This window comes from Tympanuchus pallidicinctus, unplaced genomic scaffold, assembly GCF_026119805.1.
Source record: "Tympanuchus pallidicinctus isolate F22 unplaced genomic scaffold, pur_lepc_1.0 scaffold2, whole genome shotgun sequence".
In the NCBI taxonomy this organism is placed as follows: Eukaryota; Metazoa; Chordata; class Aves; order Galliformes; family Phasianidae; genus Tympanuchus; species Tympanuchus pallidicinctus.
The window spans coordinates 2,367,416-2,394,497 of NW_026294721.1; the positions used below are offsets into that span (position 1 = coordinate 2,367,416).

Below are 27,082 nucleotides of genomic sequence, written 5' to 3' on the forward strand. Positions count from 1 at the left end.
GTGTTTGAATGTATATCCTACAGTCAGCCTGGATTCTATCTCTGAGAGGCACTGTGGGTTAGCGCTGTGTTTCCCAGAGCAGTTCTTTACCCAGATCTGTCCTAAAGAAGTACTCAAGGATTTATTAAACCCAGGGCTTTGACTTTTCAAAGCAATTTGCAGCACAGGGTTGGCTGTAGGCTGCAATTGAGAAGGATGTGAATTTCCTTGGCCTGTGCAAGTTGCTGGATGCTTTCATGGGAAGTCACATATATCAAACAAGTAGGGACAATACTGTAGGTATGGTGTGTTTGTTTCCAGGCTCAGTTCTGTATTTTGAACATCAGAAAGCCGCAGAAATGAGTTTTTCCTCTGAGCTAAAGGATGCTCTTTGGTTGGAGCATCATGGTAAGAATTAGAATCGTGGATAGGAAAGTGTCAGAAGGGTTTCAGGTCTCCATTCTGAGTTGCTTGTTGTGCAGGAATGAGATAGAAAGGGCTATCCAAGTGGAAGTATGGCCCTTTAGAGGATGATAATGGGGGATAACTGGGAAGATATGAGGAAAGCCTTCCAGATTGGCAGGAGGGACTGGAGCAGGTCGCCCAGAGAGGCAGTGAACGCTCCATCCCTGCAGACACCCAAAGTGAGGCAAAATGGGTCTATGAGCACCTGATGGAGCTGTGGGTGTCCCTGCTCAGTGCAGGGAGTGGGAACAGATGGCCCTTGAAGGTCCATCTGCCCAGGGACTGGTGGGGTCACCGTCCACGGAGGCGTTGAAGAACCGTGGCGATGTGGCACCGAGGGACGCGGTCAGTGGGCACGGTGGGATGGGTCGGGCGATCCTACAGCTCTTTTCCAACCTTTACGATTCTGTGGTAAGCTGGACTGACCCTCCAGCGCTGGGTGACGGAGCAGGAGGACGCCTCACCCCAGCTCCCCTCGGGCCCCTCGGGGCGGGCGGCGCTGAGGAGGCGGAGAAGGAGGAGGAGCGGGGGGGAAACCTCGAGGCGGGGCCGGGGCGGACCGAAGGGGAGGCGGCTGTAAACAGGCCGGCGCTGGTTCTCTCCTCGCACTGCCAGGAGCCGCCGCCGCAGCCGGGCCGGGAGCAGCGAGACGCGGGGAGCGAGGCGAAGCGGGCGGGCGGCGAGAGCCCCGTCCCCTCCGGCACCGCAGAGAGAGGTACCGCTCCCGCCGGGCTGCAGCTCCGCGCTGCTCCCGCTTCTCTCGGAGGGCTCGGAGAAGGGGCCCTCCGCAAAGTCCTGACGGACCGACGAGGTGGATCGGCCACCTGCGGGCCTCCGGGGACGGAGGGAGAGAGCCGGCGCTGAGGTGGCAGCGAGGGGCGTGAGGGCAGCCGCCTCGCTCCGTTGCCTCCGCCGCGCTGGGAGCCGCGCTGCTGCTGTGGGGCGGCTTGCGGGTGTGCGAGGCTCGGGCTGAGGTGCAGCATCCCCTCAGGGCAGGGTTCACGTGTTTCTCGGTGTTTGTGTTGCTGCGCTGTGTCGATGTCGGTGCTGTCACGGCTCTTGCCTGTGCCTTGGGACCTTGCAGTCGCATCCGTTGGACTCCTCCGAGTCGCTGCGTTGTTTCCATCGTCGGTTCAGGAATTGCAGGTTGTGAGGTAGCAAACCTCCAAGCCAGGCTTCTGAGCAAGCTTGATCTCAGCTGTCTGAGCGCCCCTACAAACCCTTTCCTCGCTCTGTAGGCGTGCGGTCTCCGATCCAGCTTTAAGTCCAACATAAAGGCAGCGCTGAGCCAGCTGTAATTGCCCTGATATATGAGATGCACATGCAAGCTTTACATCAAAGTGAAACCATATGTATCAGCTCCACGTCCACCCTGCTACCCCGCACACAGCCGTGCCCTGTCCTCAGCTCACCCCGCTGATCCACTTTTCCCTCAGCCTGTCGGACACGGGTACGTGATTATTCCTGGACTTACCGGACTGGTTTAGTGGAGGATGTGAACTCAGCTCACCAGTGCTGCCTTGCCTTGTGTAAGAATGTTTTCAGCCTTCTACAAATGTTGTTCTGTTGACTCAGCGATAACGTTGTGCTCTCCTGGGTCCTTTTCCCTTTTCGGATTGTTAGCTGAACGATTGAGCTAATCTTTCGTGGTGCTCCTGTGGGACAGATGTACGGTGTTTTTCTATGAGTGGCAAAGTCCATAGCTTCAGCTGGTGTTGCCTCTTATAAACAGAACTGCTTTCCCTTGTCCCCTTGCTCTGCCCTTTGTGGAGTGGGGAACTGGGCTGGGAAACGCACAGATGAGTATTGGCAAAAGGATTCTTTGTTCTGACTCAGTTCCTGGATTGTAGCAGAGCTACTCCAATGTTGACGTGGGCATCTTTGGGCTTGGAGGAGCTACTCACTGGTATTTTGGCCAAATTATATGTGTGGAACTAGTCTGGAGATCTGTCTCTTTTAAGTCCTGAAAATGCTGGCTGCTTTTGGGTGCTGTTGTCATTGGTAGTTCTTCCCATTGGGCTCAGCAGAGCTGCTGCTCTTGAGCTGTACTGTTCAGTGCAATTGCTTTCCACAAACATCCAGCCCGTGTCCTGGGAGCCCGTGTCCTTCTCTCTTCTGCAGTCTTGGATAACCCTCTGTAGTTTTCACTTGAAAGGCCCTACTTTTCCCCCAGAAATATATTGTGCCTATCCCACCAAACTGCATCAATTAACTGGATCATCTTGAAACTGGATGATCTTTAAGATCCCTTCCAACCCAAGCCATTCTATGGCTCTATGATTCTACCTGTGGTGTTTTGTTTTTTTTTTTAAGCATGTCTTCTCCTGCATGGTGGAACATCACTCGATTCGATGGGCGTGGAGAAGCTCAGGTAGAGAGGAGGTTTAGGTTAGATAGAAAGAGGAAGATTTTCACACAAAGGGTGGTGAGGCACTGGAAAGGATGCCCAAGGAGGCTGTGGATGCCCCATCCCTGCAGGCATTCAAGGCCAGGCTGGATGTGGCTCTGGGCAGCCTGGTCTGCTGGTTGGTGACCCTGCACATAGCAGGGGGTTGAAACCAGGTGATCATTGTGGTCCTTTTCAACCCAGGCCATTCTATGAGTCTATGACAGTGAGTGTTTACCCTTTGGTCTAAAAGATGTGAGTCCTGCTCTTGCACTGATCACTACCTCAGACAAGTAGGATGATTCGGGTTTTTTGCCGTTCTCCATCTGCAAAAGATTCCTCCCCATCTCTACCTCTGAAGGAAGGATATTTCTACAGTTGATGTTTTTCTACTGCTTGCTGCAGGAGTAGAGCTGCCTGTCCTCTAACCCCCAGCACCTGTTTTATATCGCTTAGTATTTTTTTTAATAAATAAATAATATTAATTAATTATTAATAAATACAAATAATATAATAAATTAATAATCCTACTAACGAAGTCTAACACTCTCCATCAGTTTTCTGCTGGCCCAAATGAAGGTCTGAGGAGAATGGTGATGCTGACTTCTGAACTACGTAGCTTTATTTAGTTTGTGTGATTGGATTATACCAAAAGGAACTAGAAGTTATTTTCTCTGTTTCTTTGACTAATATTAAAGTACAGTATTTCACAACTCTTTCTGTCTCCTTCTCTTAGTAACCATAATTAACAGACCAGAAAATGGAAAAAATGTAGAAATGCCATTCCCAGTGGCTCTAAGCATCAGTGCTCTTTAGAAGTTCATGAAGTCAGGTCTATGGAAATTAAATAACTGAGCTTTTTGCTTCTGCTGATGAGCTAAAAAGTTGTGTCAAAGTGGTAAATAATGAAGAAGTACAAAAATTACCTCTTGGAAATGAAGTGGATGGGGAACAAACTTGAACTCTTATTTCCTAACAGTGTCTAAACCATCTGTCTTAAGGGTTCTGCCCTGCTCTGGTGCAGGGATGACTGTAGCACAGCAGTCGTACAGAAGAGTGACAGCCCCCCATTGTGAGCCAGTTGGTGCAGCATGGGGTGAGCAGTCTGATGAATGGCTTTGTATGAACCTGAGCTTGAGCCCCTCTGTGTCTCAGTTGTATTTTATGGAACCTGTATGCTTCAACTCCCATTTGTACTCTTTCTGTGAGTCTGGGTACACTGTAATAAAGTCTCTGGGCAGCTGTGTGCCCAGATGGCCAAGAAGACCAGAGCCATCCTGTCTTGCACCAGCAGTAGAGCAGCCAGCAGCAGCAGGGAGGTGATCGTCCCTCTGTAGTGGCACTGGTGAGGCTGCACCTTGAGTGTTGCGTTCTGTTTTGGTCTCCTCACTACCAGGCAGATGTTGAGGCCCTGGAGGGTGTCCAGAGAAGGGTAGTGGAGCTGTGAGGGGTCTGGAGCACAAGTGTGGGAAGTGGCTTAGGGTACTGGGATGGGTCAGTCTGGAGAAGGCTCAGGAGAGACCTTATTACACTCTACAGCCCCCTGAAAGGAGGTTGAAGCAAGGTAGGGGTTGGCCTCTTCTCCCACCTAGCAGCAGTAGGGTGAGAGGTGATGGCTTTGTGTCAGGGGAGTTTCAGACTGAATATTAGGAAACATTTTTCAGAAAAGTGGTTGGGCATTGGAGTGGGCATTGCCCAGGGTGATGGTGGAGTCACTGTCCCTGGAGATGTTCAAGAACTGTGGAGATGTGGCACTGAGGGGCATGGTTAATGGGGATGGGTTGGTGTGGGTTGGGGTTGGGCTTGGTGATCTTAGAGCTCTTTTCCAACCTTAATGATTCTATGGTTCTCTGGAGGTTTAATTTAAAGCATGCAATTGTCTTTTCTGAAGTAGGATACCATTGCTGGAGCGATGTGAGGTGTGTGCTTTTGTGGATTTAATGGCACTGATCAGAGCATGCCTATCACATCATCACAATGTGTGTGTGCATATTGCATCCTCATGGCATGCTGGTTGTAAGGGTGGATGCGGCAGGGAGTGTTGTGTGGCTGAGAAAGGCCTGGGTTGCTCTGAAGGTAATGAGATACTAGTAGAACCTTACAGCAGGGGATAACAACATCCCTTGCTTTTCACACTGGAGTCTGGTCTCTGAGCTATTTCAGAGTGTGACTGTGCCATCATTTAAAGTTTTCTGCAAGTCTCAGTGAAACAACACTCCTATGGTTAGTGCTTTCAGATAGCTCAGAATTACAGTGTCTGGGAACTCGGTGGGTTTGAGGGAAACAGATTTTGCAGCCTTGGAGTGGTGCTGTACAGAGCTTTGGTTGTTGAGTGTTCCATCTGCAGAGCCTGTTTCCACATCGTCCTCGGGGACAATTTTTATCTCACTTCTGAGGAGGTCAGATGGAGAGAGCTGGAGGCCACGGAGCAGATAGGGAGCAGAACAGAGGTTGCAGTGAGCATTTCAATGTCCAGGGAGCTGCACTGAATGTAAACAAGGCTCAGTTTGTGGGGAGTCTTTGGTTTTGATCACTCATATCTTCTATCCAACAGATCTTTCAAGGGCTGCAAAATCTTTATAGTGGCTTGAGAATTTTGTTAAAATCCGCGAGTTCAAAGGCAGGAACTACCCTGTAATAAATAATAAAATATTTGCTTTCCTGACCGTCGAAGTAGAGAACTAAATAAAGGTAGATCAGCTCTGAACAATGGATGGTTATTTACTCTTTTCTGCGTAGCTCATTATTCTGCATAACGTGTGTTGGTTTTCTGATTTTTATTTCAAGTGTGCTCTCCAGATTTAGCTGAATGGCATTTAGCAGCGTAGGTTGCTGGCATGCTTGGAATGACTCAGATATTGGATGGGATATGATGATGTTTGCACACTTGGAGGAGGGGAAATAAAAGCTTTGCTTTGGATCATTTCTGTTGTGAAACATCAACTCAAACTACCTTGTAGTTTAGGTATCCAGAAAATGCCTTGCACTGAGGTTGGCAGTAGTGCTGGCTTATTCCTATGCTGGCTGTTGCATGGGAAAGAAGAGTGCTCTTTGCTTTTGTAATGCCTTGGTTCAGTTTAATTCCTGTTTCAGAGCAGGTGAGGAATGCTGGAACACTCAGCTTCTTCTCCAGAAGAGCTTGTACAGGTGTAAGATACAACTGCATGCTAACCTCGTGTTTCTGTTGGACAAACACACGTTTATTCTGAAGCTGAATTTAAAATTCTTCTGTCCCATAAGCATGCATGTTCCAGGATGTAGGTGTAACCTCTTGCTTTGATCTCCAGATTTCTTTCTCAAGCAATACTGTTTTTGGAATCAGTCGCAGTTATGATCCCAGCGGATGCTGCCAGGAAGACACGCGTCGTTAACGTGTCTGGTAACCCTTTGGTTGAAATCCTGAGAGCCACAGACCCTTTCAGAAAGTCTGGGCTGCTGGAAGGAGTCTCCTTTGGCAGGGCAGTGGTTTCAGCAGTGAAACGACGTCAAGCTGTTTTCACTGTGCTGTCTGTCTGCTTGCTTCCTCTCTTGTGTGAGCTCTTTCCAATCCCATCGGGACGCAGTGCCACAGCTGACAAATGGCAGTTTAAGGCACTGCTGCTGGTGTAGAGGTTGGTCCTATTCTTGCTTATCTGCTGGTGGCCAAGAGATCCTGATCTGGGCTCCCAATCCCTGTCAGCAGATCGTTACTTATTTTTATAGGGTCGTTTTTCAGTTGGGACTTATCCCTTGCTCACCCTATGGCTCTCACTGCTGGTGAAAGAGCAGGGCTGTCCTTAATGACAGCAAACTTGGATGATTCTCCTGACATTGGAAAACCGTGCCTTCATGTGCTGTCGCACGTGTGCACACAAATTGGAGTGGATGTCTTTGCCTCTGATCACATCTTATTCTCACGCTCCCTGCTTGCTTCCACAGACAGGCAGGACTGTGAGCTGGCTTTGTGTTTCCAGGGATGAGCTGGAAAAGCTGTGTAAGGCACATGAGGAATCAAAGGCTCATAAGTCCTTCCTGCTGCTGAAGTTGGTAGTTCCAGCTCTAACCCTGAGATAAAGGTTAGAACTCCCAGACTTTAAGTTTGCAGTCTGCTGCTTGGGTTGTCTGATCTCATGCAATGCTATGTGCCATTAATTAACACTTGCAGAAGCACAGTGCTTCCAGTAGTATCATATGCCAAAATAAATGTCCTCTTTATTGTCACGGGGAGCTCACACTATTGCTGTAGTTATACAGTAGCATCTGGTGTCTCTGATAGAGGCACTCTGATAAAAGGCTGAGTGTTACACAGTGGGCTTTAGGGTTAAGGACTGGATCATCGCTTTTTTTGCCTTCTGATTCCCATGGGATAAGTTCTTGAATTGTGTGGTTCTATTGCCCTGCAGGGGGTCCAGAGTAAAGTCAGCTTTGTTCTCAATTGCTGACTGCCATGGTTAAGCTGGTAGGAAGCACTGAAGGTTGTACAACTTGGGTATGAGATACAAGCTAGGTATTTCTGCATGAAGAGTTGGTGCAGGTGGGATTTTCCACAGGCTTACTGTGGACAAGCTGTACTGGATAGGAGAGCAGTCTGTAACGCTAAGCAGAATGATCTGTAAGGTCTTTTTGTTGTTAGACTCACAGGCATTTTGCTCCGAGCTTCTCAGAACATGAAAGGGATCCAGTCCTGAAGATATTTATGCATGAAAATATTCCAGGGAGGAACAGAAGAAGATCTGAGGAAAAAAGAGAGCTCTTCTGACTGCAGGGTGGAGTGTGAAGGATGCAAAGTGCTAGGAAATAATACAGACTTGCCAGAGGGCCAAAAGGGGCCTTAGCAAGTTGTCTGATCTGACCTTCTGCCCCAAGGCTGGCTCACATCTATCCAAACTTTCCCAGCAGATGTTTGTCCAGTCCTTAAAAGCCCCTAGTGATGGGCTTTCCCCATTCTTCCTGGGTGATCCTTCGAAGTTCTTGTGTTGTTCTTAGCATTAGCAAGATTTTCCTAGTTTCTGACTTGGATTTCTGTTGCTGCAGTTGAGAATTGCTGACCTCTTGCCCTTTTGTTATTGTACAAAAGGAGTTAAGTTCCCTCTCTGCAGGCTTTGTGCATAGGCCACAGCTGCAGCTGGGTTGAGTCTGCCTTGGGGCTGCAGTGTGCCTCTGGCACGACCCTACATGGAGCTGACAGACGCATATGATGCTCATATGGAGACTTTGGGGCATGTTGGATGTGTTTGTTTTCTTTCTGGCATCTGCACAGATAACATGTTTTGTCATGAAAGGCTTCATGATGGGTTTGTGCCTCTGCTCACTATTAAAGGGGAAAAAAGAAAAAGCACAGGCTTTTCTAGCTCAAGTGCTGCCTTTTCCCCAAGGAAAAGGTCCCCAGGATCTTCACCAGCTATTCCAGAGCTGTACGATGAAGGTCCCTGCCAGCTGCTATCACCAAGGCTTTCCCCATGGTGAGCTGGGCTGCACTTTGGGCAATGTTGCTCCCCTGATCTGAGCTCCTGCTGTGCTTTCTGAGTGACCTTCTGCAGTGGTCACACTGTGTACTTCTCATTTTGTAGGCACTGTCTCTGTTTCTGTGTAGGATAAGGTTATCCTTGCGTCTGCAAAACTGTTCAAGTGTGGCTGTGCAGATCTTTCGGAGAGTACTCAAACATAAACTGTGACAGAAAATACAGTGGGTAAGCATTAGAACATTACTTGCTAAGGTAAACTGGTTGACGCATCAGATTGCCTTAAAGCAGTGATCAGACATTTCCTTGAAAGTGATTGTTGCTTGGTAATTGCAGGGCTAGGAAAATGATTCCAAACAGCTGTTGTCTGGCTCCATCACACATCAGAAGGCTATGTGGCCTTTCTGGGTGAATTTGGCTCTCGCTGCTTACAGGTGGATGGATGTCCACGTTGCATGAAACACCTCAGTTTGCAGTTATTAGCCTTGCTGTATGCTGTGGCTGTATTTATTTTTTCAGGTTTTGTAGGCTTTGTTTTGCAGGATACTCAGAGGAAGGCAGCAGTTTCATTTGAACTGTGATGGAGGGCCTCACTTTCTGGAGTGCTTTTCTTAAGGGGGGGGGGGTTGGAATAACTTTCCTCTGTAGGTTGTTGTAGGCATTTTCAATATATCTATTAACACCTCTTGCACCTTTCAGTGGGAGACAGTAGGAAGCCTGTGAGAAAGGTATGTCTGCATAGAGGGAGTCTTCACCCTAAGACAAAGGAAGACTCGACTCCACAATGAAGGCTGGTTTGTACAGGTCTGAAATCCTTCCTGGCATCAACTCATGTTTATTGTGGTAGACGGAGCAGGTAGGGAGGAGCAGTCTGGGTTTTGTTTGCTTAAACTATTAGTGCATATCTTTTTTTTTTCCTTCTTTTTTGAACTCTCCTTAGTTTTCTTGCAGAGCTTTTCTGTGATAACACGTATAACGTGAGTCTCCAGTGTCTCATGTTCAGTTTCAAATAGCAGTGACAGCCCTACTGCTTGCTTTCTTTTTTCCTCCCTTAATTACAGATGAAGGGAACTTCAGTCATGTGGAAAGTATTTTATTGACAGCTTTTGAGTCTAAAGCACTTGTTAACACTGAGCAGGTGTATACAGTGCTGTAGGCTGTTGTGCAAAATCTTGCGTTCAGCGTTTCTTCATGATGATTTTGTTAGAACTGCTAAGAGTATTGTTAGAATATCTTAGGTAGGATAGGATGTCTGGAGCTCTCTAATCCAACCTGTTGCTCCAAGCAAGTCCAAATGCAAAGGTGAGTTGCTTCTGACCTTCACCTATCCAGTTTTGGACCATTTCAGTCAAGCATGGCAAGTTAGTGTTGTGCTTAATGCTCTCATGGTGAAGAGTATTCACATCTTATGTGACCAGGATATCCCTTGCTGCAAAAGGTGCAACTTGTCTCTTTTTGCTGTGTGTCATAAAGTCTCCAACTTCTCTGTAACCCCCAGTTAGGCAGGTGAAGATGGAGATCAGATCCCTCCTTAGCTCCCATTTCTTTTCCAGTTTAGACAAGCCCATCTCCCTCATGCTCATCTCTTACTTTATGTATTCCAGTGATCAGAACATCACTGAGTTTGTCAGTGCCTTCTTGGGGAATGACTGTGCTCCGAGTGTATCCTCCAAAGAGAGGAACTGTGTCCCTAAGCTCCTGGCTATTGCCATTCCCAGTACAGCCCAGTATGTGCCTGGCTTTCATCGCTGCAGGGGCACTCTGTTAATTCCTGTTCACTTCACTGTCTGCCAGAATTCCCATGAGCCTTAGTGAAGAGCCAATAAGTCCCCAGTGTGTGTTGATGGTGTGTTTTCTTTGTCTCAGGTGCAGGACTTCACACTGGTATTTTTCAGTTTCATGAGCTTTCTTCCAGCTTGCTGGGCAGTCCTGCCCTCCCAGCATGATGCAGTCCTTGAACGTGCTCCATCATTCAGGTCAAGAATGGACAGTGTTAGTGTGAGTGCTGGCTGTTTCTGAGGAGCACCATTCCTCAGAGGATGCCCGTTAATACTTCAGTCTGTTGGTTACCCTTTGACCTCAGTTCTCCAAACAAATGTTCACCACCTTCTATTCTTCCCATAGCATCTGCATCTTTCTATCTATGGGGATAGATTAAGTGTCTCTAGGATCTCTTTAACACTGCAGGCTAAAGTTTGCCCTGATGCAAAAGTGGAACATTGCCTTGCTATTGTACTCTGACTCTCTAAAATGGAAGAGCCTTTCCTGTAGTCTTGCTGTGTTGGAAGTCTTCCCATTTTTGCATTTCTACCTGTGATTTCTCTTTCGTAAGTATTTCTTCTTGTTGACGTTGGGCCAACATTTCAAATTTGGAAACTGGAACCTGTACCCCATAGTGCTTATACATCCTCCCAGCTTTCAATCATCTCTTGGTTTTAAGTCCATACATTCCAGTCAATCATCCAGATTGGTGATGAAAATATTGCGTGGCTCTTGTGCCTGTGCAAAACCCAGTGAGATAGCAAACTCTTGATAATTATGCTGCAAGAAATATGTTGTCAAGCAGCCATCTTATGATGATTACATCTAGATCATGTTTTCTTAGCTGGATCTTATGGGAATGTGACATGGAACAGCATAAGAGTGAATAAAGATTGCATATTGGAATATCCTTATCACTTCTGCACAAACATACACTTATTTTCCTGCTGATGTATATATCCTTCATTGCTCATAGGCTGATTTTGAAGACAGAAGCTGATGAGATGCACCCACTGAAAGTTCAATTGTGGGAACCATTCCAGATTTATCAGGACTTTCATAACAGGACAGTGCCCATATCGCAGCTCCGGGAGATCAAGAGGAAACAATCATGATGTGTTTATGGGTCCGAAACAAAATAAAACAATTACCTGGATCCAGTCTTCAAAGCAGCCTTTGAACGAATCCCAACCCTCTTTCTGCAAGGGCTGGAAAAATAAAGAACATGTCTAATCTGTCCCATCTATCAGCCAACTGTTATCTGTGCCTACGTGCTGTTACTCAGATCTCGTTAGCTGTCTAATTGGATAATAGACAGTGCACTTCACAACTACATAAGTATATTAAGCTTAATCTGCTTTGAGCAGGGAGGGGAAGTTGTGCTTGGTGACAAATGGACATGAGAAGCTGGACTGTGAGCAGCAGTGTAAATGCAGCCCTCTGTCCCCATCACTTCACTTCCTGGAGCTTTATGGGTTCAGGCTTGGTGCGTTTACAGCATTTAGGTTGGAATTTGGGTCCCAGAGCAGAGAGCTGAACTTTGCTGACTTTAGCTGGTCCTAAAGCTTCTTCCAGTGCTTGAAGAAGATGCAGGGTTGACAGGATTGGAAAGCTTTCACAGGGATTGGCATGACCCATTCTATAAATGGAAGGAAGGCGCTGTGATGATGGAAATACACTTCCCTTTCCTTCAGAGGAAGTATATTTGCTGAATTTATCAGTTTTGAAAGTGGGTTGGCTGTCTTGAAAGCTGTAATTGAAACTGTTGGACTCTTGTGGAAGAGGTGTGTTTAGATTTTCCCAGCAGCCAGCTTCTTTACTGTGCAAGCATGAGCACATTTCATTGCTTGTCACCGCCTCTTATTGTGGGAGAGCGTGTTTCCCAAGGGATGTATTTCTGGGTGGAAGAACTGCATCTCCCAATGGGGGATCCTTCCCCAAAGGAATGTGATGGGGTCAATGAAACACGCTCTAGCCAAATGTTTCCTAGGTTGTCTTAGAAAGAAGGTTCTGACATAAGGCTCAAGTTAAGCCCAACTTAAGGCTTTGTGTCTTGCGTGAGGTGCTGAGGGCTCTGCATTTCCAGAGTGCTTGCCTTGCCTAGCGTGTGTCTTCAGATTTTCTTTTGTTTTGAATGAAGGGAAAAGATTGTAGGGTAACTGTTCTGGTCCTTTTGTGTGTAGGCAAACTCCCAAGCCATCACTTAATTTTGGATGGAGTAGGGAGTAGCTGTTGAGTGCAGAGGGGTTTGATGCTTATCCACAGTTAATTTAGTGCCTGGATTAAGAGCGTGGTCAGCAGGGAAAAGGATCTTTTTTCCGGAGAGTAATTCACATCCAAGCATCTAAATAGCTTGGAGACCTCTGGAGACAGGCTGTGTCCTTGTCTTCACTGCAGTCTGGCTGACTTGCAGGTAAGTTCCCTCTTGTTGCTTCGTGTCTGGGCCAGAATTCATTCTGAGGCACACAGAAGAAATGAATTAGTGTGGTCTGTTAAGGACAGTCTCCCTAAAGCGTTAAGGTGGAGGCTGCATACTTTCTGTAGCAATATACAGTAATAATACTCTTCTCTCTCATCCTGATCTGCTGTTTATCATGTTAAACTCCTATACTCAATCTGTCATCAACTTTGAGTTGGGCTTGACTTCAGCCTATACTTATTAAAGGGTGAAGAATATTCTGTCATATGCAGGGCATAAAGGAATTCAGACATGAAACTAGATATTAAATCATCAATGACCTTATTTTCCCTATAGTTTTAGCTTGAAACAAATAATGGCATAGGCTGTTTTCCTCCTCCTGTGTTTGCATTATTGAGACATGCCCTAGTGCTTTCAGAGCTGTTTGTCAGGACCACTATGGGGGTCCTGTCTGACCACCGCCTGCTGCAAATTAAACCCACGTGCCTCCAAAGGAGAACACCTTCTCAGTTGGTCATTAGTGTCCTTAGTATTATTTCTTTTTTTTCCACAGAGCCTTTTGGAACCAAACCCAGACATGTATGTTTTCAGGGAGATGAGGTGGTGAGATGTGTGATGATGCTTAGTTCTTGTGGCTGACGACTGTCTTGACCAGCCTTCTTGCTGCAGAGGGATCCACGGTGCTCAGGGAGAGGGTGCACCAGCCCAGGTCTTCAGAACCACAGAATCATTAAGATTGGAAAAGAGCATTAAGGTGATCAAATCAAACCATCGACCCATCACCACCATGCCCACTAAAACCATGGCCCCCAAGCTCTCCCTGTTAAGGTAGTATTTCAAGTTTCTGAGCCTAGATCATAGAACATTGTACGTCTGGAGTCAAGGGCTGTGGTGGGCAGTTCTTTGGAAAGCTGTGCAAAGATCCTCGACAACAGTGGCCTCTATTTCAGAAAGGGACATTGTGAGCAGGGAGAAAAACTTTCAGATCACATGTACCCCAGTGAGTACTTTTCTTTCTATAGGAAGATTTGTTGGAGAATGTTAATTGAGTCCCTTTTGAAACGGAGGAGGCTTTGCTTCCTTCCCAAGTTTTCAAAACAAATTTTCCAAAGACAGAGCCTATGTTTCATTCAAGTGTAAATCCTTTCTCTTTAACCTGGAAGTTATCCCAGGAAAGAAAAAAAAAAAAAGCAAAAAAAAAACCAAACCAAAAACCCATCCATTCACTGCAGGACAGACCCTCATGGTTGTGGTGGAAAAAATGAAGTGGATCCAATTGTCCAAACAGGAAGGCAGTTCAGAAAAGACTTTGCTCAGTGTGAGGAGCTCTCAGTCGAGTTTAAATGCATCTCCTACAAACTCGACTTTATGTCTCTGTTGCTTCTGAAGCATCACACAATAGCTGAAGTGTGTGCTAAATTTAGAGATGACAATTTCTTCTTGCCAACATGCAGGCTCTGTGAGTTTCAGTGTGTCGGTACAGGAGGGATGCAGAAAGTGAGCTGAAATTCATTGGCTCGTTATCTCTGCTGACTTCCACGTAGCTCGGTAGCCCCGTTGAGCATCTAATGCTTTATACTAATTCTTTTTCATTTCAGGGCATCAGTCAAAATGCTTTCTTTGGCACAGCGAGGTGCTAATGCTGTTTTATACGCGCCGAAGTTGAAGTATGTTAGGGATGAGGCAAGCCATATTGAGCACAATGAGCTCTCATCTGGATACACTGAAACTTCACTGTATTTTTAGCTGCTTTGTGGATAGGGCTGTAATTCTGTTACCCTCATCATGTGAGGAAGCTGTGGGAGAGCAGATCAACCACAAGTGTCTCCATTCCCACTCCTTGCCGCTTTCCACATGATAAGCCTTCCTGCTCTGTGGAAACCACTTCAGATCTAAAATACCTGTGTTTTTATCTGTCTCATTCGTTCCTTTCTGTGCAGTGCTTCGTCTTAATTCTGTAAAGCGGTTTGTGAGGATTTAATGAAAAAGAGCAAAACCAAATTTCCCTTTGTTTCAGTAAAATGTCTTGATCGTCGCAGAGGAGAAATGCTTTTGAGCTCAGATGTGTCAGGAGGGATGAAAGGCACCTTGCAGAGGGGGATAATCCATCACTTGTGCACATCCCGCAGCACTCGGGCTGCTGTTCCCTGCAGGGCATTCAGCAACCCCAGAGCACAAGAACTCAGCCAGAGGACAACGTTTCATCATCGGGCTTTGTTTTGATGTTTGCAGCAAGGTAGATACAACGCTAAACGTGTCACTGCTGTGTTCTCATTGCTTCCCTCTCCCACCCGTTGTCTTTTGCCAGCTGCTTCTGCTTTCTGCTCTGTTTGGTGTGCCTCCGTGTGAGCACTCAGCAGGGAAATCCCTCAGCAGGGTGACTTGCTGCATTATTCATTACGTTCCCATGTAGGATATGGCAGTCACAGAATTTCAGCGAGTACATCGAGGTGACCTGAATGCAGACAGTGTTTGATGTCTGTGCTTTTGCACTGAAACATTGGGAACATCAGCACAGGGAGGTGGCGTATGCAAATCCCACACTTCAAGGAGCATGGGGAAAAGCACCCTTCTTCTTCAAAGGAAGCCTCTGGTGGGTAAAAATCTCAGAAAAACATTGCCAGCCACAGCCTAGACTTCACTGAGATCTAAGAACACACTTCCCAGCCTGATTTTCCCCTGCCTTGGGCTCTTGTCTGATGTGTGAGCGTGTCAGTGCAGAGAGCTGAATGGAGAAAGCTGTGTGTTACAGCATGCGGAGCCAGCCCTGCTTGTGTCTGCTGTCTCAGAGCTGGAGCACAGTTGTTTGCAAGTGATATTCCAGCAGAGCACAGCCTGAGATAAGTCCCCTGGAAACTGCTCCACCTGCAGAGGCACAGATTTCCTGGATTCATGGCTGCCCTCCTGCAGGATGAAGTCAGCCCAGTTATTGTGGGAGAAAATCAGTGCAGCGTTCGGCTCTTCTAATTTTGGTTCTCATCCCCCAGTGTTTCTGTTGCATTTAATGATTTTCCCTGTGGCTTGAATGGTAAAGATGTGGTAAGTGCTTGGGGATGGCTTGAAATCAAAGATTCAGTGTGGGTGTTGTTTTCAAACAGGGGGAATAAACGACGTTATTTAGAAAGTTGTGTTGCTATTTCAGGGCAGTTTGTTGGGTCTGGATTCTGAGAAGTGGTGAGAAAATATAATTGCTTTTGGGCTAGCATGTCTCATATGGTGTGTCCTGAAATAATCCTCATGTACACATTGAGTTGGAGCGGAGCACTGCGTGGATTCATTCCCTGTCTCACCCTTCTATTACGCAGGATAGGAGGAGGAGAAGATTCCTGTTGAAACTTTGCTCCCAAGCTTGCTGAAATGAATTTAAAACCCCAAACCACAAAGAATTCCCAAATGCAACAGGGACACCAGTGTTTATTTGACTGAGACCCCATTGTATTCTGAGTTGTGCAAACATGGGCATGTTTCCTATTTAATTAAGGCTGGGTTTTATCAATTAAGTTTCCCAAACAATTGAAGAGAGAAGTAGGGTGGTGAAGATAACATCGCATGGCTGTGCAGATGGGATAGGGCACAGCTCTTTTTGGCAGTCAGAACATAAGTTTTGCAGGAAACTTGTTTGCAGCATTGTTCTGATCCATTATACAGTGGTTTCAGCTTGTTACCTCTGTTTTTTTTCTTTAGTTTGCTGTCTCTCTCTCCTTCCTTTTACAGTCCTGAACACCAAGCCATTGACGGGAAGCATAAAAGCAGCAGATGCCTCCTAGTGCTAAATGTCATTGAGAGCTGGAAATCAGGGGAAGGTTCCCAGCAGTGGGTCAGCCAGTGCTTGCCAAGCTTGTGTTGAGTCTCCAAACTAACCCTGAACAACAATGCAGGTACACAGTAAAAGAGAGTCCAGTTGGGTTGTTTGTCTCAGGTAACTCAACAGCTGTCTTACTGAGTTCTTTACCCTCTGCATCTTGCTCTGCTCGTTGAGGTTCTAGCCAAATCACGGGGTTGGTGAGTCCCAGATAGTCTGTAGTATGCAGAAACACAATGACTTCTACCACCACAGATTATAGAGTTCAAGGTTAGATCATGATTCCCATCACTAGGGTTAGGATAGGATAAGGGGGAAATGGTTTTAAGCTCTAGGAGGGAAGGCTTAGATTGGATGACAGGGGAGAGTTCTTGACAGAGAGAGTGGTGAGGTGCTGGAACAGCTGCCTAGAGAGGCTGTGGATGCTCTGTCCATCCCTGGAGGTGCTCAAGGCCAGGTTGGAATGGGGCCATGGGCAACCTGGACAGTGCCAGATGTGGAGGTTGGTGGCCCTGCCTGTGGCAGGGGGTTGGAACTTGGTCTTTGAGGTCACTTCCAACCCAAGCTACTGCATGATTCTGTGATAGGAATATCCCATTCACTGCAGCAGGTTGGATACCATTCAGTTGCCCCTATTTTCTCCGGCTTCTCCTGATGTGGGAGCAGAGTGTTGTGACAGTGTAAGCTCTCTGGTGATGGAGAAGATGTTATGAGATGTCTGCTTGTTAAGGGATCCTTTGTACCTATCCCCACAGTCTCCTAAAACAAAGGGCATGCTGGTGTGCCAGCTGCAGCTTCTACTTGTTTTTTCTTTGGGGGATTTGTAGAGCAGAGGATTTATTGGCTCTGCTTTTTATTGCTGCTGTGACTCCTTAGAATGTGTCCTATGTAAGGCAGTAGCCTTTGGCACAAGCACTGCTCTCATCAGCTGTGTGAGCAGGAAGAGCTCTACAGCCCACATCTCATGGTGCTGACCTGCTGGACAGGCTGCATTCTACCATGCTGTCAGAGGGACCTGAGATACTGAAGATACCCTGCTCCCTTCCCAGCACCTGGGAGCTGGCTGAACCTGCTCTATTCTCGTGCTGCCATTCAGCCAGAGGAACAGGCTTGAGAATCAGCCGCAGGCCAGCCAATTATTTTGATTTATTTTCTTTTCCCTCGGATGAGAAGGATTTGAAAAACACATAATGGAGGATTATATCAGAGCACTATAAATGGTGTGATTCATTCCCTGTGTTCTTGGCATGACGTTCTTTAGTTTATTTTTTGGATATCTTTGCAGTCTGGTTAGTGCCAAGCGCTGTATGGAAATGCCCTGTGGCAGACAACCTGCTCTGCCCATATGTTGGCTTTTAAAAAAACCACCTCATAATAGGAAGTCTTTCCAGTGCATGCCAAGATGCTTGGGGCTTGTTAAATATATTCTGCTTGTCAGCAGCTACTCAATTGAAAAAGTAGCACTGGTATGAATCAGTTTTGAACGAGTTCATTTGACTTGAGAGATGTTTGAGGCATTAAAACAAGTTGGATTGCAGTGGTAAAAGTATGTGCAGTGGTCTGATGAAAAGCATGAGCTGGTAACCCTTAAGAAAAAAAAACCCAAATCAAAAGAACCTTCAATTCTAAGCATTCAAAAGTGTAGAGGTTTTCCCAATAAGCAAATTTGTGATGAGCCTGAAGTGTAGAGGAGGCTTCCTGAGCTTCTTTCTGTCTCAAAGAGTGTGTTATTATAGATTCTTCTGTGTTCACATCTCCCATGGTCCATGCGCTGCTGGGCTGGGCGCTCAGAGATGCAGATACCATACAGCTGTGTCTTTTCTTGCAACCTTGCTTCCAGTAAATGTTGTCTGCTCAGGAAATGAGGTGCCCAGTGCCTCAACTGTGCCTCAACTAAGTGCTCTTGTTACAGAGTGTTGATTCAGCAAAGAAATGAAAAATGCTGTTTCTCAGAACTTTCTGTTTTTGTGTTGGAGAACTTAAGACATTTCTGCTTCATTTTCAAGGCCAGCAGGGTAAGGGCTACAAATGGAGCTGCCGTTGGAGCCTGTGGCCTGCAGAAAGTCTCACAACCTCAACTCTAAGATTCTAAGAGCAGCCTTGGGCTGTTTCTCATTCATACAATCATTAATACCACTAAGATCCCCAACCTACCCTCACGATGCCCACTAACCATGTCTCCAAGGTTCTTGACTACGTCCAGGGATGGTGACTCCACAACTTGACTGGGCAGCTGTGCCAATGCATTCCCAAAATTCATTGCTAGTTGAGCTGTTTTGCACAGGTGAGTTGTCTTAAATACAACACGTACAGGTGAAATAGCTGGAAGTGAGGTCTTATTGTAGGTAAGACCTGAAGTGCTTTGTTACAGATCTCGTCAGCCCAGGTAAGGTCATTTTCTTAGACTAGAGGAGACCTGAGTTTGGATAGGCAAAAGTTAATGCTATGATTTCCATCTGTCTCTTTGGGGGTATTTTCAGGAGGGAGAACAATGCCAAATCAGCCTGAATGTCTCTGCTGCTTTCCAAAAACTGATGCTGAGGAGGCTTGGGGCAGAAGGCTGAGGGTTTGGCGTACAGATAAAATGGGAAGCATCCTGTTCGTGCTGCTGTCTAAGAATACACATGGTGTGTTATTACTGTGCTTCCTTCCTTGATGTCTGATCCAGCTGTGCACTGTGTGTCACTGGGGTGGGTCAGCAGTCTATAAGTGGGGCTTGTCGATGCTGTTGTTAAGGGCAGCACTGCTGAAGGGCAGCATTTTCAGTGCCTCGAGACACATTTGACAGCTTGAGCTTTCACCTGGTCAAATCTCAGAAAGTTGAGGATAATGTTTGAAACCATTTCCCCTTATCCTGTCGCAACAGACACTGCTAAACAGTCTGTCCCCTTCCTTCGTGTGGCCTCCCATCAGATATTGAAAGGCTGCTCTCAAGTCTTCCCAGAGCCTTCTCTAGACTGAAAAGCCCCAACCCTCAGAACGTCCCTGTAGGGCTGGGAGATGTAGATGTCCCTGTTTATTGCTGGAGATTTGGATGAGATGCCTTTTAAAGGTCCCTTCCAATCAAGAGATTCTGTTATTCTGTAGATGAACTGAGGTTCAAACTTGCCTTTCTCTCACAGCCACCCCTATAAATTCCAGCCACAGAAACATAAGGCAGGGCACAGGTAGTGGAAATGCTGGCTTGTCTTTGTGAAAGGCTGCCTGGCTTCTTTGTGCCTTGTGGGGAAGATGAACAGCACAAGAAGAGGTGCTGAGGAGCGAGGGGCTGAAGTTGCAATGATGGAGGATAAAAAAAAATCACAAGGATCTGTGTTTCAAGCCCTGGAAAATTCTGCTTTCAAAATTGCTGCCTCTGACCACCACTTTTAGTGAGCTGTCGAAACGGGTCTCCTCTAGCAAGCCCTGCTGCCTGCAGGAGAGCTCAGCAGGACTGCTTTGGGGCTGGGTGACTTGTTCCTACTGCCCATATCCAGCTGGCAAGCTTGTTCAGACTGAAATGTTGCCTTGGATAAAGCCTGAGCAGGAGAATGGTGACGAAACAGCGCTCTGCAGGAGGTGAGTTTCCAGCATGCGCAGCCAACACGAATTAACCTCGATCTCACTGGTGCATGTGCTGTCGGTGTCACAGGTTTACAAGCTCAGGAAGGGCCCTGGTGTGTCTGTGGATGGCTGAGGACCATTCTGCTCCTGCAGCTCTCCAGGTAGCAGAGCAAACAAGGCGTGCCTGCTTCCACTGCAGTAAACCTGTTGCAATCTCGCTGGGTCGGTGTTTGCACAACTGTGGAACAAAAGGCAGATTTAACAGCTGCCTGTTCCATTCGCTCATGCATCTGACTGATGTGGAGGGCTTAAGTTCAATTAATAATTCTCCTGCCTTCTGCTTCTGTGCTTTACCTATGATGATGTAAATGACTCTGAAAAGAGCTGGGAGTGAGTTTGGCAGGGAGCTGGCTGGGTTAGGAAAGAGAGGAGTGAGGGGAAGACAGAAAGAGAAGGATCTTCCAGTTTGACATGTTTACAGCCTGGAGAGCTTGGAAAGAGCATCCTGAAATAACAGGCTTCTGAGAAGGCTGATGAAAGGGGAAAAAGGGAAGAAGTTACAAAACGGGCATTTGTTGTGCCAGGAGCTGGGGAGAACCACAGCCAGCAGCACTGCCATTCTTTTGTATGCATTTGATGAAATAATGGAGATCATTACAGCTATTAGGACAAAAAAAAAAAAAGAAAAAAAAAAAAAAGAAAAGCTTTTGAAACAGAATCCAAAAATTTGCTTTTTTTTTTTTTTTAATTATTATTTTTTACTTCCCATTTCTCAGGCACCACTAGAAACCTCCCGTGTGTGCACTGTCCCTATAGCACCATGCTAATTTGCAGCACCATACTCTGTATCCAGGTGGTTCTGGAGCCTCTGAGAGGTTCAGTTCTGATTTAAAAGCTTCAAACAATATCCTTACTGGCTATAATGGAAAGTGTTTCAGCAGCTGATTACTGTCACTATTAAAAATAGTCATTTTGGTTCTGTTTCTGAATTGGTCTGGCTTCTGCTCTTGGTTGCTCAATCTTGCTTTATCTTTGCCTGGATTAAATTAGATGGTTGCTTTCAAGTATTCATTGTTTGTAAACACTCTCTGGACTGAGAGCAATGAACCTCCATTACAAACACATATGTAGTGCCCTGTCATGTCTTGACTGTATTCTGAATAGTTGCAATTCAAATAATAATAAAAGTAAGGGTGGATTTTTCTGCTTCCGTTTAGTCTTTCCTATCAAGTGAGATCTTGTTCTTTTTTATCCGAGTTCCTTTCAGACAAACACAGTGAATGCTGTTGTTTAGGTTGCTGATTAAGGATGATGCTTAATATCTAGCATAGGAAGACCCAATGGGAACCCAGGCACAGGCTGCCCAGGGAGGTGATGGGGTCACCAGCCTGGGAGGTATTCCAGAACCTTGGAGATGTGGCACTTGGAGAGATGGTTAGTGGGCATGGTGGGTTGGATTTGGTGATCTTAGAGGTCTTTTCCAACCTTTGTGATTCTGTGATCCTGTGAAAATCAGTGGGCTGGATTACCCTCTGGTGGCCTCCATTGATGGACAGATCGCAGACAGCTGATGCAAAATTGACATCCAAAATGTAACTGAGGAGAACAGTCCCACCTCAAGGGACTATTATTATTGTCTGTGGCATGCTGGAAGCTCACAGTCCCAGCTTGCATGTAACTTACTGTGTGATATGAAGCAAAACCTGAAGGAGGAGGAAGGTCTTTCTTTAAACTAGCTGATAGACAAACTTTTAAGCATGCAAGCTTTGTTTCCAGAGCATTGCCATGTGTCATCACAGCTACGACAGTGCTGCCATGAGGGTAGTATACGGGTGAGCTAAGAATAGGAGATTTCCTTGAGAAATGTTTTTGTTTATTTTATTTTTGTATTTTATATTGTCTGAACCTCGTTGACCTTTCCCTTAAGGGTCCTAGAAGAATACAGAGTATTGTTGTCATAAGGATGGCAGCTGTGAACAGCCCTGTTTCCCTGGCTTCTTCCTTGTGAGCTGTGCCAGTTTTTGCTGGCAAAATTAGAAGAGAATTTTTAAGTGGACACACCTCTGAACTTTGGTGGTTTTGCTGCTGGTTTAGAGGAAGATAATACCAGCATCCAGGGAGCAATGCTAGGAATGGAAACTTAAGATTCCAAGTTGGTCATCCAGCGATGAGCATTGGAGAAAGTAAATTGCTGTAAAGATTTGCCTGCTGGGAAGCAGCAGTTGACCACAGGTCTTTTTTTGGGAATGTTTTCAGGGATTTTTTTAAAGATATTTTTTGCAATGGGGGTAACTGGACAGTAGTGAGAAGGGGCAAATGAAGGGTAGTGGCACTGAGGGAGGTGTGGGCAGCATGATGATGGACAGTGAGAAGAAATGAATTGAGTAGAATACCATGAGTAAGGCACTCATAAATAAGAGGTAAGAGGACCAAGGATGCATTTTTAAGACACGATGGAGATGATGTGCATATATATATCATAACTGGGTGTAACCCTGGCTGGTGGCTTGGCAAATAATAATGGTAGGGCATCGCACACTAAAAAAATAAGGTATTTTATGTGCTTATCTTACTTATGAACCTCCCACTGTATAAATAATACTGAAATCAAGTGCAGTGGGGATTCATAGATGCTTTATTGTCTGTTCATTTCACAATGAAGTGTGTATTTGATTGGGAAGTCCAGGTTCTTGCTAAATCTTAATTGCCTTCCCCTGCTGATCATGCAGTAAAGGTTGTTGGCTAATTAAAAGTGGTTTCTAAATCAGGATTCTGAACACACAAAACAACCTGTTATTTTCTCATCTGTCTAGACAGCTCACCTAATCCAGTATTAAAATTCTGAAACGGGAGGGAAAAACATTTTCTTGAAGCTTTCATGCGAAGAATTCACACGAGCTCGCCAAAGCTAGGATTAGGAAAGCTGCACTTAAAAAGCTGAGCTACAGCTGTTCGTATGGGGTGTAGGTGGCAGAAGAGATGTTTCTTTACTGTGGCAACTGAAAGACTTGCATTGATGTGTTGTCTGGAGACTGGTTGAGAAGTGGAGAGTGTTGTAAAATGTCTGTGGCTTGTAATAAGTCTGGAAGGCATTTCTGTTAAGGGCTGGGTTATTATTAGACTGTGGAGCTCCTCACCACAGAGCTGATGTGAAGGCCAGAAGTAGAGAGGTGTTCAAAATGGAGCAGGCAAATGCAAGGGGAAGAAGACCGCAGGGGTTGTTACAGTCAGAGGTGTGGATGCTGGCTCTACTTTATGACATCCCTACTGGATTTGCTGCTAGAATCTTTCTGGCCTTAAATTAGGAGAGCGTTGTTCCTATTTGTACCAATCATACTCCTCAATATGACTTTCTATGGCCTTTCTTAGGCACTCTTTTCTTTGCCCTTCATACGCAGTGATGGACTTCCCTGAGGCTTTGAGTAAAGAGGTCCCAGTGTTCATGGCCAATTTTAAAGATCTCAAAAGAACCCGAAGAAATCTCACTTCTTACCTTGTTAGATGAAAAGTCAATACATTGGCATGCTTGGCTTGGGAAGTAAGGTAGTACTGGTTGATCCATGGGCTGTTTGCTTCTTGAGAAGCTTTGGTACAAAGTCCCATGAAATACAGTGGCTTCACTTAATCTGCAGAGAAGATGAGCAATGATGGAAGTTGTGTGCAGCTGGGATCTTAACCCATCTCATCGCTTGCTGTAGGGCTGTAGGGAGGGAGCTTTGCATCCTCCTCCTCTCTTCCTGCTCCAGAACTTTTCTGATGATTGCAAAACCAGGGGGAAAATGTTCTTGCTACCACTTCCTCAAAGTATTGCAGTGCTTTTGAGGACGGCTTGTTCAGCAGTAAGTCCAGCACCTCGTGTTGGCAGCTCACAGCTTTCCTACCTGCCAAATGACCACACATGGACTAGAAAGCACTGAGTGCTTGACGTGTTTGACTTGGGCTTGGAAATAACTCTTCAAATACCTGTGGCTGGCTCCCTGTGACAAATATCTGCCAGCCAAGATCTGCACATCAGGAGGTGATGGCTGTTAACAGCAGTGGCAGTTTTTGATGTGGCTCTGTGTCACCTGTTCCGTTGCCTGGTGGCAGTTGGAGCACACTGCATGGGCAGTTTGTTGTAGCCACTGTGCTGCTATCCCTCGCAGGTAAGCCCACATAGAGTGAATTGAATTGAAGCTGCTCAAGCTGAAACTACACATTTTCAAAATGGTTGTCAGGAATACCAGAAGGACAACTTTATTGTTCACACCACTGCTGAAATCTCTATGGACTGCAGTCTGGTGTCACTTTCGTTACGGAGGGCAGGAGATGTTTGGCCAACATGCTTAAATACTTTAAGATCCCAGAGTAAAAGGGACTCTCCAAATGAAATCACTGTTGCTTTGTATTTAATTAGCACGCAGGGTCATATATGGAAATAGTTGAGCAGTTTCTCAAGCACAGAGGTTTGAAACTTCTCCTGGTGATGCAAGGGAGTAACAGGAGTCTTTGATGCTGGCCAGATGTTTGGAGAATTGGGAAGGAGCTCAGAAAGGAGCATCCAGCAGCTTGGCAGCAGGTAAGCAGCAATAGTAACTTTTTGGGTTTCGGTAAGTATTGGGTAGGAGAGCAGTAAGAAACCTGGGAATTCTGTACATGTTTTGTCCAAAACTGTTGGGCTCCGTCTGATGCCTGAGCTGAAGAATCCAGGGCTGTGTGTTTCTTGTTGTCAATCAGGACTGATATCTTCTTGGACTTGGAGGAGTATGGGACTTTGTGCCCAGTTTCTTGGTGCTCTCGAGGATTGGTGTGAGCCAAATGTCCTGACTTTGACATGTGTGTATAATGGCATCCTATTTGGCGATCTCTGATTAAGGTCTGCCCTCAAATACAAAGCTGAGGTTGTGTACTGTAATAGGGCAATGGGATTTGAGAAGTAATGGCATACACAGTTAAAAAGATGGCCTTTAGGAGTCTGCAAAGCAAAACACGGGATACTGCTTGGAGAAGGATTTGGATATGTTGGGTAGGTAAAGCTGTTCTACTCAGGTCTATTGTGGGTTTGAACCTCTCCTCATCTAAGAATAAGGCAATTCCTGATTGTCAGGACAATGTTGGCTCTTGGATCTGTATCACATGGCTGTGAATTTTTGAACTGTCTCTCGCTGGCTTTCGTCATTTGAAGCATTTTGTCCATCTGTACCACTTAGGTAATGATCGGTTTTGATATCTGAGCTCTGTGCTTTGAGCTAAATCCTCTCTAGCTTATCCCATCGTTATGTGATCTGAAGCTGGTGCTTTGTGGTTGCCACAGAGGCAAAGTGAAGCTTCATTAGTGTGCTGTGGAGCATGTCAGCAGTGGGTATGTGGTTTTCTCATTCGTTCTTTTAAAGTCTTTACCACAAAATTGCCACTTCTAAAGGTTATATTAAGAGATGGGAGTTTGAATATCCTTTGGCTTCACTGGAAATAGTCTGCATGGCAATAGAGGGTGGGGATTTCTCCAGTTTCCAGTAGCCTGCTCCAGTCCAAAAGGCTGTTGCAACCCAATTTGACCTCAGTTATCCTTCTTATACATCCCAAGTTCACTATCTCTCCTGCTGGACTTTTCTTTTTGCAGAGTTCTTTGAGATTTTGATGAGGATACCACTGAGCCGGGTTCCTTCAACGCGCTTCTCTGCTTTTTCCCTAGGTTCCTTAGAAAGAGAGCTTGGACGGCATGCAAAGTTGTGAAATATCTGGAGACAGCACGGATGATCCTCTTAGTAGTGGCCTACGGAGAAAACGACAGCCTCGAATAGTAGTTATTGGTGCTGGGCTTGCAGGCCTGTCCGCAGCAAAAGCGCTCTTGGAAAGCGGTTTCACGGATGTAACTATCCTTGAGGCGACCGATCGAATTGGAGGCCGCGTCCAAAGTGTGAAACTTGGTAAGAGCTGTGTTTCAAGGGGAATTAATCATCCATTGGGCTCTCTTTTTTTTTTTTAATGTTGGCAGGTTTTTGTTTTGTCATGAAGTTAATTTGACGAAACTTGCAAAAGGTTTCTTGGCATGTGCATCTTGGGCTCCTTGCAGGGTGAATGAGTTGGTATGAGTGTGCTTACCTTTGTTTTGCAAGGGAGGGCTGCTCCAAAATGGACCATGTTTCTGTACGTGAAGGTCTTACTGATGATAACACTCACTCTATAAAAGAAGCTCTGTGATTCAATAACTGTAAAGGACAGCTTGCACCACTGTTTTCAGCTGGACTGCCGGCTAGAAGCAATCAGTAAATCTTGCAGGTAGTCTCTTTCTCTGTGACTTACATCGCAGCAAAGGGGCAAGCTCAGTGCTGTTCTGTTTCACTGATAGCCCCATTACTTTCCCTAGAACTGCTCCCTGCGAATCAGGCTGCTGGAAAACCCTCATCAGTGTATCCTTCATACTGACTTCTTACTTTCCTACCTCTGTGGCTTCCTTTCTCAAGTCAGTTAGGAGGCCTTGTAAAATCTCTAAATGCAAAGTAGTGGAACAAGAGGAACAAGCTGGTCTAGTGATTGGTGACCCTGCCCACGGCAGGGGGGTTGAAACTAGATGATCTTTGAGGACCTTTTCAACCCAGGCCATTCCATAATATGGTATGATATGATGTGATATGATATGATATGATGTGATATGTGTAGCCCTTTGCAGCTCAGTAGTCAGTGAAGCTTTCCCTTGGTATCTAGGAGGGCATTGCCTGTCTGTTCTCAAGAGCAAAAAACTCTTTGCTTCTACTGAACTGCCATCCTTATTTCAGTTAACTCATTCTGTTTGTGATATCATTGTATATTTATTAGATTTGGCCTCTTGCTGGCCTCTTTTTTTTTTTTTTAATCTAACATCACTTTCTATATTTTACTATATAAACTCATCACAATAAATAAACAGTGATGTCCTATGAACTTTTAGAAGGGAAATGAATAAAAAGGCAAATCTGATTTCCAGGGTTTGAATAGGGCACTTTACGTTCTGCTGAGACTTGGCATAGAGCTTAAAATGGGAAGTGTGTCCTCTACACACAATGCACTGTATTAAAAATATCCTGGATCGTGTCTGCAAGAGGAGGGAAGTGTCAAGATCTGAAATCTTCAGGGAACAATATATAATTTTGTCAGTGCACCTGTGAAATAATTCTGTGGTACTAGTACAGAGAGCTGTTCTTTCTTTGGACACCTTCATCAGTTACTCATCATCTCTTTACCTTTGCTTGGAAACCTACTTCCACTTGGTTATCACTTTAAACTGATGTGAGCCATTCCTGGAGATGCTCAAGGTCAGGCACGATGGG

General features: G+C 45.7%; 1 protein-coding gene across 1 annotated transcript in view; it reads left to right on the forward strand.

The window, feature by feature from the left end:
- Nucleotides 1–1,014: 1,014 nt before the first annotated feature.
- The window catches only part of SMOX (spermine oxidase), a 45,465-nt gene continuing 19,397 nt past the window's right edge, over nt 1,015–27,082 (forward strand). The window contains exons 1-2 of the mRNA XM_052682469.1: nt 1,015–1,159; nt 25,468–25,702. Coding sequence (XP_052538429.1) covers nt 25,495–25,702 — 208 coding nt within the window. The 5' untranslated portion in view covers nt 1,015–1,159; nt 25,468–25,494. The remainder of the gene's footprint in view (nt 1,160–25,467; nt 25,703–27,082) is intronic.